At 45.9% G+C, this 12,247-nt stretch overlaps 1 protein-coding gene across 5 annotated transcripts in view; it reads right to left on the bottom strand.

Annotated features, from left to right (window-relative positions):
• Positions 1-12,247, bottom strand: part of SLC38A10 (solute carrier family 38 member 10) — a 95,507-nt gene that overhangs the window by 37,443 nt on the left and 45,817 nt on the right. For all 5 annotated transcript variants that reach the window (XM_073606871.1, XM_073606874.1, XM_073606873.1 and 2 more), the window contains exon 10: positions 10,653-10,764. In XM_073606871.1, coding sequence (XP_073462972.1) covers positions 10,653-10,764 — 112 coding nt within the window. The remainder of the gene's footprint in view (positions 1-10,652; positions 10,765-12,247) is intronic.

The following is a 12,247-nucleotide window of genomic DNA, read 5'->3' as shown; positions in this document are numbered from 1 at the left end:
GAAAGCTGCTGATCGCAAGCAGCGATCGTGAACTTTCCTCTAGCCGCTGGTAACTGTGCAAGGGCGTGTGCTCTCGACACAACTCTATTGTACTAATACACGCAAATATGCAGCCGCTTGGTGCTAAGGCCCTCCAGCCGAGAGGCTGCATATTTGCGTGCGCTCGGCGCCAAGAGGTTCAATGTTAGTAGGGTTCGATGTCACCAAAGGTTCTCACTAAAGCAAATTGAGGGGTTCCGGGATGTCTGCTGAGTGGAGAAAACAGGTTGTGCAGGTTTCTCCTGGATCGGGTTCTGGAGTCCAGAGGCTTTGTAGAGACTTTGGGAGGGATGAAGCCTCTAACCCTGGGTCCAACTCTTACTAGAAACCAGCTTCCTCATTGTGCAGGCGTGCACAGACTTTTTAAGCCGGCCATAGATGGAGCGATTTTCTTTTTTGCAACCATGGGTTGCAGGAAAGAAAAATCACTCAAATCCCCCGTCAACATTGTTTCTGTTCACGGTTAAATGTTTCTACTCCTCTTACTGCATTCTCGATCACATCGAACAAATTAAACATCTACCAGAGAAACCAAAACCACCATTTTCATTGCATACTTTGAGACCCTCTCAATAGGACCCTGAGCTTCTCTATGCAATGTGGACAGATCGTGCATCTGGTGGGAAGGGTTGTCAGGATGCTGCCCAAAATCATCACAGCACCCGGCCTCAATACTCCTCCTCAGGAGCCCTCAGTCCTGATGCAAGCAGTGGGAGGAGTTCTGAAAATATCAAAATGCCTTGATGGGTGGGTGTCAGTCTGAAAGAGTGGGTGTTCCTACGCAGGCTGTATTTGCATAGGAAACGCCCCCATGTGATGCTGAGCCTCAACGATTAAAAAAAAACTAAAATCCAATTTATGAAAGGGGCAGGGCCAGGGACAGTCAGGCTTGGAAAGGACTAGATCAGGGGTGAGCAACTGTGGCCCTCCAGCTGTTGTGGAACTACAAGTCCCATCATGCCTCTGCACAGGGCCGTCTTTAAGGCAGGGCAAAAGGGGCAGCTGCCCTGGGCCCTGTCATTGTTGTGGGGCCCAAAGCATCTGTCTCATACTTGCCAACTATTCCAGTTTAAATTCCCTTGTCCCTTGAAGTTTTAGTCCTGTGCTGTGTCCTGATATCTCAGTGTGAAGTGCTGGTACTAATGCTGCCCAGATCTGCCCTATTGTTGTGTACAGATGACTCACCTGCAGACCCTGTGTTTACATGTAAATAACCGGCATTCATATGTAAATAGCGGCAGCATTACTAAGTAAACAGCTGCGGCAGGCGGCATTGATATGTAAATAAAGGCGGCATTCATATGTATATCATGCTCCTCTGCAGTGAGATGATGTGCTGTAACCTCTAGCAATTAATCAGTGAGCAGTATTACAGTACACTAATCTCTAGCAACCAATTAAAAAGCAGAAATCATTTGCTGTAACCTCTAGCAACTAATCAGTGAGCCGTAATGTGTGCTGTAACCTCTAGCAACCAGTCAGCAAGCAGTAATGATATGCTGTAACCGCTGGCAACCAATCACAATTGCTGCCTGATCTGATACAGTAAACTAATTTTAAGTCTAGCTGCTATTTATTGTATGTCTCAGAGCAGGTAGAGAGTGAAATTGAATGGGGGGGCCCCAAGAAATTTTTTGCCCAGGGTCCAATCAAAGACGGCCCTGCCTCTGCAAGTCATGCTCGCAACTATCAGTCATGCAATTTCTCATGGGGCTAGAAGTTCCACAACAGCTGAAGGACTGCAGTTGCCCACACCTGCACATCCTCCAGCCAAGAAATGGTGTGGGCTTTATCTGACTTGCTGCAGCTTCTAATGCATATTATGAGTAGCTCACAGTGTGCAGTGAAATCAGAGGAAGCCATTTTAGTGCAGCGGGGGAGTCTGTACAACTGTGTAGGACTTACCCATTAATCCCCCCCACAAGTAGTTTATAATAATAGCATTTTGCGGCACTCGGAGGAACCTCCGGAGCACATTGTGGAAACGACGACAGGCTTATTATTGTTTAGACAAAGCCTCGGAGTGGACGGTTCTGTTCCTTTTTAGGGCCTGGCGGAGGAGAAACCTCGAGGACCCGACCCCAGGACCACTCCTGTGATTTAGGGGTAAGATAGAGATTTCCTGGCCGAACGAACAATGGAACATTGATTTCTTTCCATTCAGCAGAATGACTTTCATTCAAAAACATCCATTATGTCTGAACCAGCTGTGGAAAAGTAATCAGCTCTCCATGTGATTTGTGAATAGACCTTCCCTGCAAAACACAGGCTGGGGAGGGGGGGGGATGGAACAGATCACCTTTCCCGCATATACAAAAAGTAAAAATAGAATTTCTCCTTTCTGGTCTTATTGATAATTAAAGCAATATACCTAGGGGCACGTTACAGTAGAATTCCGGGCTAAAGCTGACAAATCTACCCCTCCTAACACATATACTGACTATCCTGTTTAAGCAAAAATAGGATTTTTATAACAGCTTACCTGTAAAATCCTTTTCTTGGAGTACATCATAGGACACAGAGAGCCTCAAGCATTTGCTTAGTGGGTTATAGCTACCTTCAGGTGTTGACAATGGCACACCCAATACAAGAAGTTGACTCCCCTATATAACCCCTCCTCCTTCCAGGAGTACCTTAGTTTTTGTAGCCAAGCAATATAAGCAATATACTTTGACCCCATAAAACAGAGGGGCGGGAGCTCTGTGTCCCATGATGTACTCCAAGAAAAGGATTTTACAGGTAAGCTGTTATAAAAATCCTATTCTCTTTATCGTACATCATAGGACACAGAGCCTCAAATATTTACTTAGTGGGACGTCCCATAGCAATGTCACTTGAGGGGAGGGAGACGCAACCTGTAGGGCACCCCCAGACCTTGAGGACTCATACTGCTGCCTGCAGTACACTGAGCCCGAAGGCGATATCCTCATTCCTTCTTACATCCACAATTTTGTGAATGTATGGACCGAAGACCAAGTTGCGGCCTTGCAGATCTGAGCCATGGAGGCCTGGTGACACACTGCCCAAGAAGTACTAACCGCTCTGGTAGAGTGTACCTTAACTTGAAAAGGGGGAATCTTACCCCTTAAATCATAAGTTTGAATTATAACTTGCCGAATTCATTTAGGAACAGTGGCTTTCGACGCTGCCTGTCCTTTCTTAGGACCCCCTGGCTGAATAAATAAGACATCAGTCTCACAAATCTGAGAAGTTTTCTTTAAATAGATTTTCACTGCTCTCGCTACATCAAGACAATGTAATGACTTTTCTTCCCTGGAACATGGTTTTGGGAAAAACGATGGCAGGACAATATCTTCATTCAGATGAAAGCCTGAAACCACTTTTTGGCAAAAAGCCTGGACGAGGGCTTAACACCACTCTGTCCTCATGAATAATCAAATATGGCTCTTTACAAGAAAGAGCAGCCAATTCTGAAACCCTCCTTGCTGAGGATATAGCAACCAAAAATATCAGCTTCCTAGTCAGAAGGACTAAGGGAACATGCTGTAATGGTTCAAATGGCTGCTTTTGTAACACTGACAAAACGAAATTCAAGTCCCAAGGGGTTAAAGGTGATTTACCTGGCGGATTAAGCCGCATCACCCCTTGCATAAAACCCAGGACTAAGAAAGCGTAACAAGTGGTCTTTGAAATAAAACCAATAAGGCTGAGACTTGGCCCTTAATAGTACTTAGGGCCAACTTCATCTGTACGCCCAATTGTAGAAAGGCAAGGATTCTGCCTATAATATATCTCTGAGGGTGCCAACCCTTGGATTCACACCAGGAAACATACGTTTTGCAAGCTTGTGATGATATCAGGGCACTAGTGTGACTTGGCTGGGGTGCAAACACATGTGGTTTCCCTTCCTCATTTCTTTTTCACCATTGGGAGCCATCTTTGGGTGACTGTCTGGAAGAATGATGGATTACTGTGGTCAGGCATGGTAGGGGTTTGTATCTGAAGTGCAACAGGTTTGCTCTAAAGATGACATCACAGAGGCTGAGGTGGATAGTTACTTCCTGGGCTTACAGCGCCTAGTTGAGAGAAAAACTAGACTTTTTTGGCATGAAGAATTTTTTGAAAAATATGTGACAAATCAGATTTTACCATGGTTGCAGGCCACTCGGTACCCAGGCCTGAACGAGGGGATTAGCTATAAGCCCTTTCTGTGAATAGTACCATGTTGGGATGGGCATGTCCTTGTTCCGGGAGCAACCACTTTTGTATCGTAGGCCTTGCTGACCACAGTTTTTGAATCTGCCATTTATGTCATCTTTCCATGCCACTTCACACATTCTTTCAAGACCTTTGTTTGTCCCATATGTGTGCACCTTGGCGTGAGCCTGGTCGCTGCCTTTGAGGTGGTGTTGCCGGCTGTCTGACCGCCAGGCAGTGAGTGAAATGTAAATCAAATGCCACACTAGATGACATTGTGTATATATGATGATTTCTTGCTTATACTGACTGAGCATTGATAAGTGTGATGCACATGCATGGTCTTATGGTCTTATTTGACTTGTTCTTCAGAGTCTTGTAAACGTTTTTTTTTAGGACATACATCTGCTCCACCTGGACCCTACCTTGTCCCTGTCTTTTGACTCCCGTACAGACGCCCAAGGGTGTGCACTAGGACTAGCAATGTACCCTAATGGGTGGTGCTGTCCCATGCGCGCCCTGAGGTGCTCGGTCCTCTACAGCATTTCGGCTACATATTACATCTTCAAACACTGTAGGACAGCTTTGCTGTCCTGCACTGTCTGCTGGGCTTGCATTTTCGCCCTGCTAGACTGAAAACCGGATGTGGTCATCAATTCTGGGTGTTAGTCCGTGATGCTTGCACCTCCCCCTTGCGCCCACGGCGTGACGTCACACATCGTCTTTTGGCACCACGGGGGGGTGGGGGGTGGGGCAGGAGGATATTTAAACCCCAGAAGGTGCAGACATTTTTTGAAACTGCCCGGGAGCTCATGAGTTTTTACGGCTGGGATTTTAAGGTAATTACTTCACTTTGGCACTAAGATTGACTGCATTTCCATTTGGGAGTCTAAGGGACTTTGCATTGATAAACATACATCTTCTATTTTGCAGAAATTGACTATAGCCATCTTTTCTATTTGGAAATTTGGCTTTGTGATTCTGAAAGACTGGAATAGTTTAAGAGTCAGTCATTTTGAGGTGAGGTGAAGGTTTTTGCTTTATGTATTTTGAAACTGTGAGGTGGGGCTTGGAGACTCTTTTGCAGTATAGTGTCCGATAGACGGCTATATGTCTTGTTAGATTTTGTAGATGGCGTTAAGTTATTCATATGGAGTGAACATACCGCCTCTACTGGCTGCCCTGTCCGTATGAGCTCCGGGCATGTACACCATTATATTTACAGAGCTATGGGAGTGTGGTGAGTATGGTTCATTTATAATTGTTTATGAACTGGTGCTCCCTTCACCCCTAAAACGATTTATTCTTACCTTGATGTATAATTCATTGCAGACACTGCTGCACCTTTATTTGCTTGATCAAATTGAAAATTACATCCCTCCCTACGGGAAGTCTGACACTTTAAGGACAAGTTTGGGGTCTAGTCAGCAGGGTTGCCCTGATCCCCCCAGCTGTGCTCACTCCAGGAGCTACTTAATGTATGGGGGTTGGGCTCCGGGTGGGTTTTTTTTTTTTTGTGTATGGGTTGGGGGTATTCTCTCTCTTGGTACACTAATACGAACCATGCATTTGCAATGTTATATTGTGTTAAAAAACTTCCTTTTTGTATTGTGATGCATTAATTAATATTTGTTTGTTTTTTCTTTATACACCTAAGGTTATGCACAGTTTGCTGCTTTTAATATTTATTAATTGAATGCCTCCGTCCTTTTCCTGATGAAGCCGTTCTGGCGAAACATGTAGAAACTTCAAGACGTAGGAACTATATATATATGTAACTTCAGTTCTCTCATTAGGTCAGGGTTGAGATAGGTGTGTATACCCAGGACCATGAATGTAACTGTAGTCATATTTTTATCAGTTTTTCTTTGTGTGTTTTTTGAATAAATGATTTATATATTTTTATGCTAATCAATCACCTTGTCTTGAATATGAAGTACCCTTAAAATCCAATGCTCAAATTTCTTGCTCTCTATAATATATAGCTCTGGAAACTGGTTTCCTTGCATTGATTAAAGTTGAGATAACTGACCTGTAAAGCCTACGTTTCTTCAGAATGTGGGTTTCAATAGCCAAGCCGTTAAATTTAGCGTTCGTAAAATAGGATGGAATATCGGCCCCTGCGAAAACAGGTCTGGCCTTAGTGGGAGAGGCCCCTCCACTGCCATATTTGTGATCTCTGCGTACCATGACCTTCTGGGCCAGGCTGGTGCTACCAGAATTACCAGCTTGATCCTGCAAAGAAGCCAGAGCCAGACACACTGTCTGAATCTCTAGGATGTTGATGGGCAGGGCTCTTTCGAGTTTCGACCACTGTCCCTGGACAGTCGTCTTTTCTAGTACCGCTCCCCAGCCTGAAAGGCTGGCATCTGTCTTCACTACTTTCCAGATAATTGGTCTGAAGGATTTCCCTTTCAGCGGATTCTGGCTTTGTAACCACCAATTGAGGCTTTGGGACACTCTTGAATGGAACTGGGCATAGGGAACTGCTTCGAATAAAGCTACCATCTTTCCTAACAACCTCATGCAAAGGCGAATTGAAGGATTTGCTTTTGACCTGGCCATCCGTACCAGCTCTCATATGGAGCTGATCTTTGCTGAAGGCAAGAACACCCATTTCTGGGCTTGTATCTATGATCAGGCCTAAATAATCAAGCCTTCTTACTGGTTTTAAGGAAGACTTCTCTAGGTTGAAGATCCAATCAAGACTTTCCAGGTAACTGGTTGTAATGCGTACGCTTTGTTTTAAGCAAGTCACTGAATGGTCTATTAGCAATAGATCGTCTAGGTACGCCAACACTGTTATGCCCTGTGCCCTTAACCTGGCTAAAGGTGGGGCCAGTATTTTTGTGAATACCCGTGGTGCTGTGGCTAGCCCAAAGGGTAAGGCCGCAAACTGAAAGTGCTGTTGTTCTACTTTGAAACGCAGAAACCTTTGGTGAGCAGGAAATATAGGGACATGCAGATATGCATCCCTGAAGGTCGATGGACACCATAAGTTCTTCCCCTTGTAGGATGGAGACCACTGACCTGATCGACTCCATGCGGAATAAGCGGATTTTCAGGAACAGATTTAGATTTCTTAGATCCAGAATGGGTCTGACATCACCATTCGGTTTTGGTACCGTAAACAGGTTTGAATAGAATCCCAAACCTTGTTCTTCTGTGGGGATCTGTACGATTACCCCTTGAATCAATCGGTCTAATGCTTGAAACAGGGATTGTCTTTTCCCTGGATCCTTGGGAACGTTTGATCTCAGAAAATGAGATGGGGGAAACTCCCGAAACTCTAGTTTGTATCCTAGAGTAACTGTGGAGAGCGCCCATCTGTCCTGAGTTTCCCTTTGCCAGACTTCTGGTAAATGCAGAAGTCTTCCCCCCACCTTGTTGAGGGGAGACGCCTCTTCATGAAGAAGCCTTAGTATTCTGCTTTGCAGTTTTGCGGCTCCAGGTCTTCCTTTGAGCCTGGGCCTGACCCTGCGATTTTCCTCTGGAATCTGATGGTGGAAGCCGTCGCCACTGCCTAGAGGCGGATGCCCACGGCGCAGGGGAGAAAGTCTGTTTAAATGAAGGACGTTTATACTTTCTTTTGACTGGCAAAAGAGTACTTTTTCCGCTGGAAATCGTCTAGATGTATTTATCCAAATCATCGCCAAATAGTCGCTCCCCATGAAATGGGAAGCTAGACAGTAGATTTTTGCAGGGTGATTCGGCAGACCAACCCTTTAGCCAAAGGGTCCTACGCATGTGTACCAGCACAAGTGCAAGGCGAGACGCCTGGTGAATAGAATCCTTCATAGCATCATCGGCAAAACATAATGCTTTTGGTAAGTCGGCCAACTCACGGGCCTGTTGTGCAGGGAGTTCTTTAAGGGCCACTGTGAACTGGTCCTTTAAGGACTGACAGATGCCTATAGCTGCAATTGCAGGCTGAGCAACCGTGCCTGCTAAGGAAAAAGAAGATTTTAACAGAAATTCCAACTTTTTATCTGTTGGTTCCTTTAACATTTGTGCATTTACCACTGGATAAGTTAAACTTTTATTCACACTTGAAATCGCAGCATCTACTGCTGAAACTTTTCATTTTTTGGTGAATTTTTCCTCCATGGGATAGAAAACTGAGAATCTCTTCGGAGGAAGAAAATGCTTATCCAGATGATTCAATTCGGTATAAATACCGTATATACTCGAGTATAAGTCGAGGCCCTAATTTACCACAAAAAAATGGGAAAAACTTATTGACCCGAGTATAAGACGAGGGTGAGAAATGCACAGCTATTGTAAGTGGAAAAGAGGGTCAACAATGCCCATTTGCAGCCTCACTGTGCCCATTTGCAGCCATAGGTCCCCCGAACTTCAAACTCAGTAGTTAAGGGTTCCTAGATGCCCCCTAGCTGCAGCCAAAATTTGGCGTCTCTGAACCCAAAGGGTCCCGAAATGACATTGCTGCAGGTGGACACAGTTGACCGAATTTGGGGCCACTTAGTGCTAGGAACCCCAAATTTGGTGTGCAAACCCAGTGGAACTAGCACCATAAAATATCCAAAGCTAGGGTTTCTAGCACCAAGTGACCCGAGATACAGGGCCCCTAAAATCGGTTCAGAAAATGTCAAGCACTTTTCTGCAGCAGAGAATGACATTTTCCAAACCGGTTTTGGGGCCCCGTATCTCGGGGCCACTTGGTGCTAGGAACCTCAGCTTTGGATATGTTATGGTACCAGTTCCACTGGGTTTGCACAACAAATTTGGAGTTCCTAGCACTAAGTGGCCCTGAGATACGGGGCCCTAAATTCGCTTCACAAAATTTCAAGCACTTTTCTCCAACAGAGAATGACATTTTCCGAACCGATTTTGGGGCCCCGTGTCTCAGGGCCACTTGGTGCTAGGAACCCCAGCTTTAGATGTTATGGTACCAGTTCCACTGGGTTTGCACACCAAATTTGGGGTTCCTAGCACCAAGTGGCCCCGAGATATGGGGCCCCAAAGTCGGTTCGGAAAATGAATTTTTTTGCTGCAGAAAAGTGCTTGACTCGAGTATAAGTCGAGGGGGGCACTTTCAGCACAAAAAAAATGTGCTGAAAAACTCGACTTATACTCGAGTATATATGGTAAGTTTCTCTAGTAATGCGTGGACAGGAAACGCATGCACTGGTTGTGAAGGTTTCAAAGAACCCAAAGAAGAAAGCAGACTTTCAGCTGACTCTGTTAGGGGTAGCATGAAAGTGGAGCAAAGCATTTCCGTAAGGATTTGTACCTCAGATTGTGAAGCTGAAACATCAGCTGTTGTTTCCTCCGCAGAGGAATAATCGGTTTCTTTTTCCCCGATCGTTTGAGGGTAATACCTCACCCTGTCCCCACTGTTCTGCTGGTAAAGGGTTTGGAGTGGGAGAGAGGGATCTAGCACGCTTCCTATCCCCCTCAATGGAGGATGCGATTAAAGCGGCTAATCTTCCTTCTAAACCTTGCAGGGCAGAGGAAAATACATTTACAGGGGCTGAAGTGTGAAAAGCAGTTGCACCACCAGCCGGTTCCAGTGACTCACCCTGGCTTTCCATGTCAGGTATCTCCGGGGAGGATGACAATGTGGAGGCATGGCTGGAGTCAAAGCGCCTGGGGGTGGTTTTGGTGCCTTAGTAGTAAGTCTTGAAGCCATAGTGCAAAGCACAAAAAAAAACAGGCACTCTAAGAACTGTTCTATTTACTTGAACAATAGTGACCTGTATTTTGGACGACACTTTATTGAATAAAGGCAAATATTTTTGAAGTGCGGCTGTCCAGGATTTCTTTGATGTCTAACTGTCCTTTCAGCCAACCAGGTGACGGCTAACAGACTTGCGCTTCCTGATTGCCGGAATGGCGGTTTAGTGTTAGAAAAGCAAATATTCAATCGCTTTTCTAACACACCTGGGTGGACTCTGATCTAATGCTAAGCAATAAGTCTTTTCCTGTACAGCAAATGCCTGTGTAAACCCCTCACGTGCACCAGCCTTGCTATAGCTGCTCTGATAGACACTGTCTGTTTCCTAGAGTATCAGCTTTAAAGTGGATGTAAACCCAATGTCATCCTTTCTAAACTACTGCCATAGGGGTTATCTATAAGGATAGACACGCCTCCTGCATGTATCTTTACCTGTCAAATGTCTCCCCTCTGTCTGTTATGAGACCCGAAAAACTGCAGATTCTGTGGGTGGGTCTGTTGTCTGGAGCTCGGTGGGTGGAGTCGTGATGTCAGTGGACTCCCCGCCCACCTCTACACTCCCCTTGTCAATATGCATTTTCTCCTGTGTATTTCTTACACTGAACTTCTGCTATGATCTCCAACATCCAGTGAAAAGACAGGTGGATAAATAGCTGCAGATAAACAGGTACAACTTATGTAGGATTTGTTTCATCTCTGTGTATCACATGAGGCCAGTCACTGCACTGGGGATGTGTGACAGTTTACAACCACTTACCATTTGGTATCAGAATTCCGCCCATCATGGTTCCGAACACCACGACCAACGTCAAAACTTTGAACCGTAGGGGTGGCATGTACCCTCCAGCAGCAAACGTGCCATCTTTTTGCTGTGCGAAAGGGAAACATTGTATAATGTGCGTTAAAGAAGTTCTCTGAATATTATTAGCGGAACAAGGAGGGTGAAGCAGATCTGCACCGTCACCTAAATATGGAATAGCTGCACCATGATTGGTCACCCAGGCCGCTGTCTAATCACGAGCTCCTACCCCACTCCACTTCAGTTTTTTCCCATCTTACCCGTAATACAGCGTTGTGCTTACTTCTGAAACTAACCTGTCCAATGAATCCAGCGCTGTCACACTGCGTCCTGCTTTACCACAGTCACAGCCCGTCTCCTGCACAGCCATCTTTGGCCCCAACGTCATTGGGTGTCTCTTCCTAGTTCAGGCGGTCAGGCCCCCTGATAATGCAAACCCAGGCCCACCCTCCTCCTGCTTCTGTGAATGAAAGTGAAGCATCTTGGGATATGAAGAATGATAAGTAGGAGTGCTTCTGCTAGAAGGGTCCTCCAGGTGCTATATACATTCAGGATCATCCAAGGTAGCAGGATAGCAAGCCGACAGGCACTCGAGCAGCGCTTACAGGAGAGAAGCAGGCTCTGGATAGACCAAGATTTGCAGAGAAAGGTGCTTCTAAGTGCAGTCCGTCAGTAATTTTATTAAAGGGCAACAGTTAAAAAAACACTTACAGGATTACAGAGTAAACAGGCTGATCACTGTATGAAGTCCTCTTGAGATGGTAATCCCTGTCACTGTGCCGTCCAGTAGCTGCAGGAACCGAGGGTCCGGGAGGAGCAAGATGGCTACCGCACTTCCTGACACCATCATGGAACACAGGGGGCGGAAGTGACATCAGCAAGGGGCGGTGAGCATGCTCAAAGGCTCCTCCTTCAAAACCTAAACCCCAGAGTGGTGAGCCAGCTATTAAAAAGGGAGAAGGGGCGGGGAACAGATCACATGATCGGCCAATGAGCATGCAAGCTGGGCAGGCATAATGTACAGTGCCGCTCAGATTAGGAGAAAAGATGGGACGAGCTGTGGGTGGCACAAGAAGACATGGGATCGGCACTTTGCATTATCCCTGCTCAACTCGCAAGCTCATTGGTCGGTCATGTGATCTGTTCCCTGCCCCCTTCTGCCTTTAAAGTGGTTATTAACCCACTTAGTGTTGTTGCTACCATCCCCTCTGTTATAATAATAACTGCCCCTCTGTTATAATAAATGCTGTGCCCCACTGTCCCCATCCGCCGATAAATACCTTATTTTATAGTGCCGATCGGCAGTCAAGTGACTGGCCGTCTCTCTCCTCTCCAGGTCTGACAGCAAAGCAGGCAAGGAGAGGAGAGGAGGAGCGAGAGACGGCCGGTCACGTGACCGCCGAGCGGCCCTATAAAATAAGGTATTTATCGGTGGATTCTTTTCAAAACACATACAGTGGGGCACAGCATTTATTATAACAGAGGGGTTGTAACAACAGTATCTTATGATACCAGCAGGGGGGGGGGGGGGGGGGGGCACTGGTACGAGCTGA

The sequence above is a fragment of the Aquarana catesbeiana genome, linkage group LG12 (genome assembly GCF_042186555.1).
Source record: "Aquarana catesbeiana isolate 2022-GZ linkage group LG12, ASM4218655v1, whole genome shotgun sequence".
Taxonomy (NCBI): domain Eukaryota; kingdom Metazoa; phylum Chordata; class Amphibia; order Anura; family Ranidae; genus Aquarana; species Aquarana catesbeiana.
Note: the sequence above shows the minus strand (reverse complement) of the source record. Positions and strands in the feature narration are given on the sequence as shown.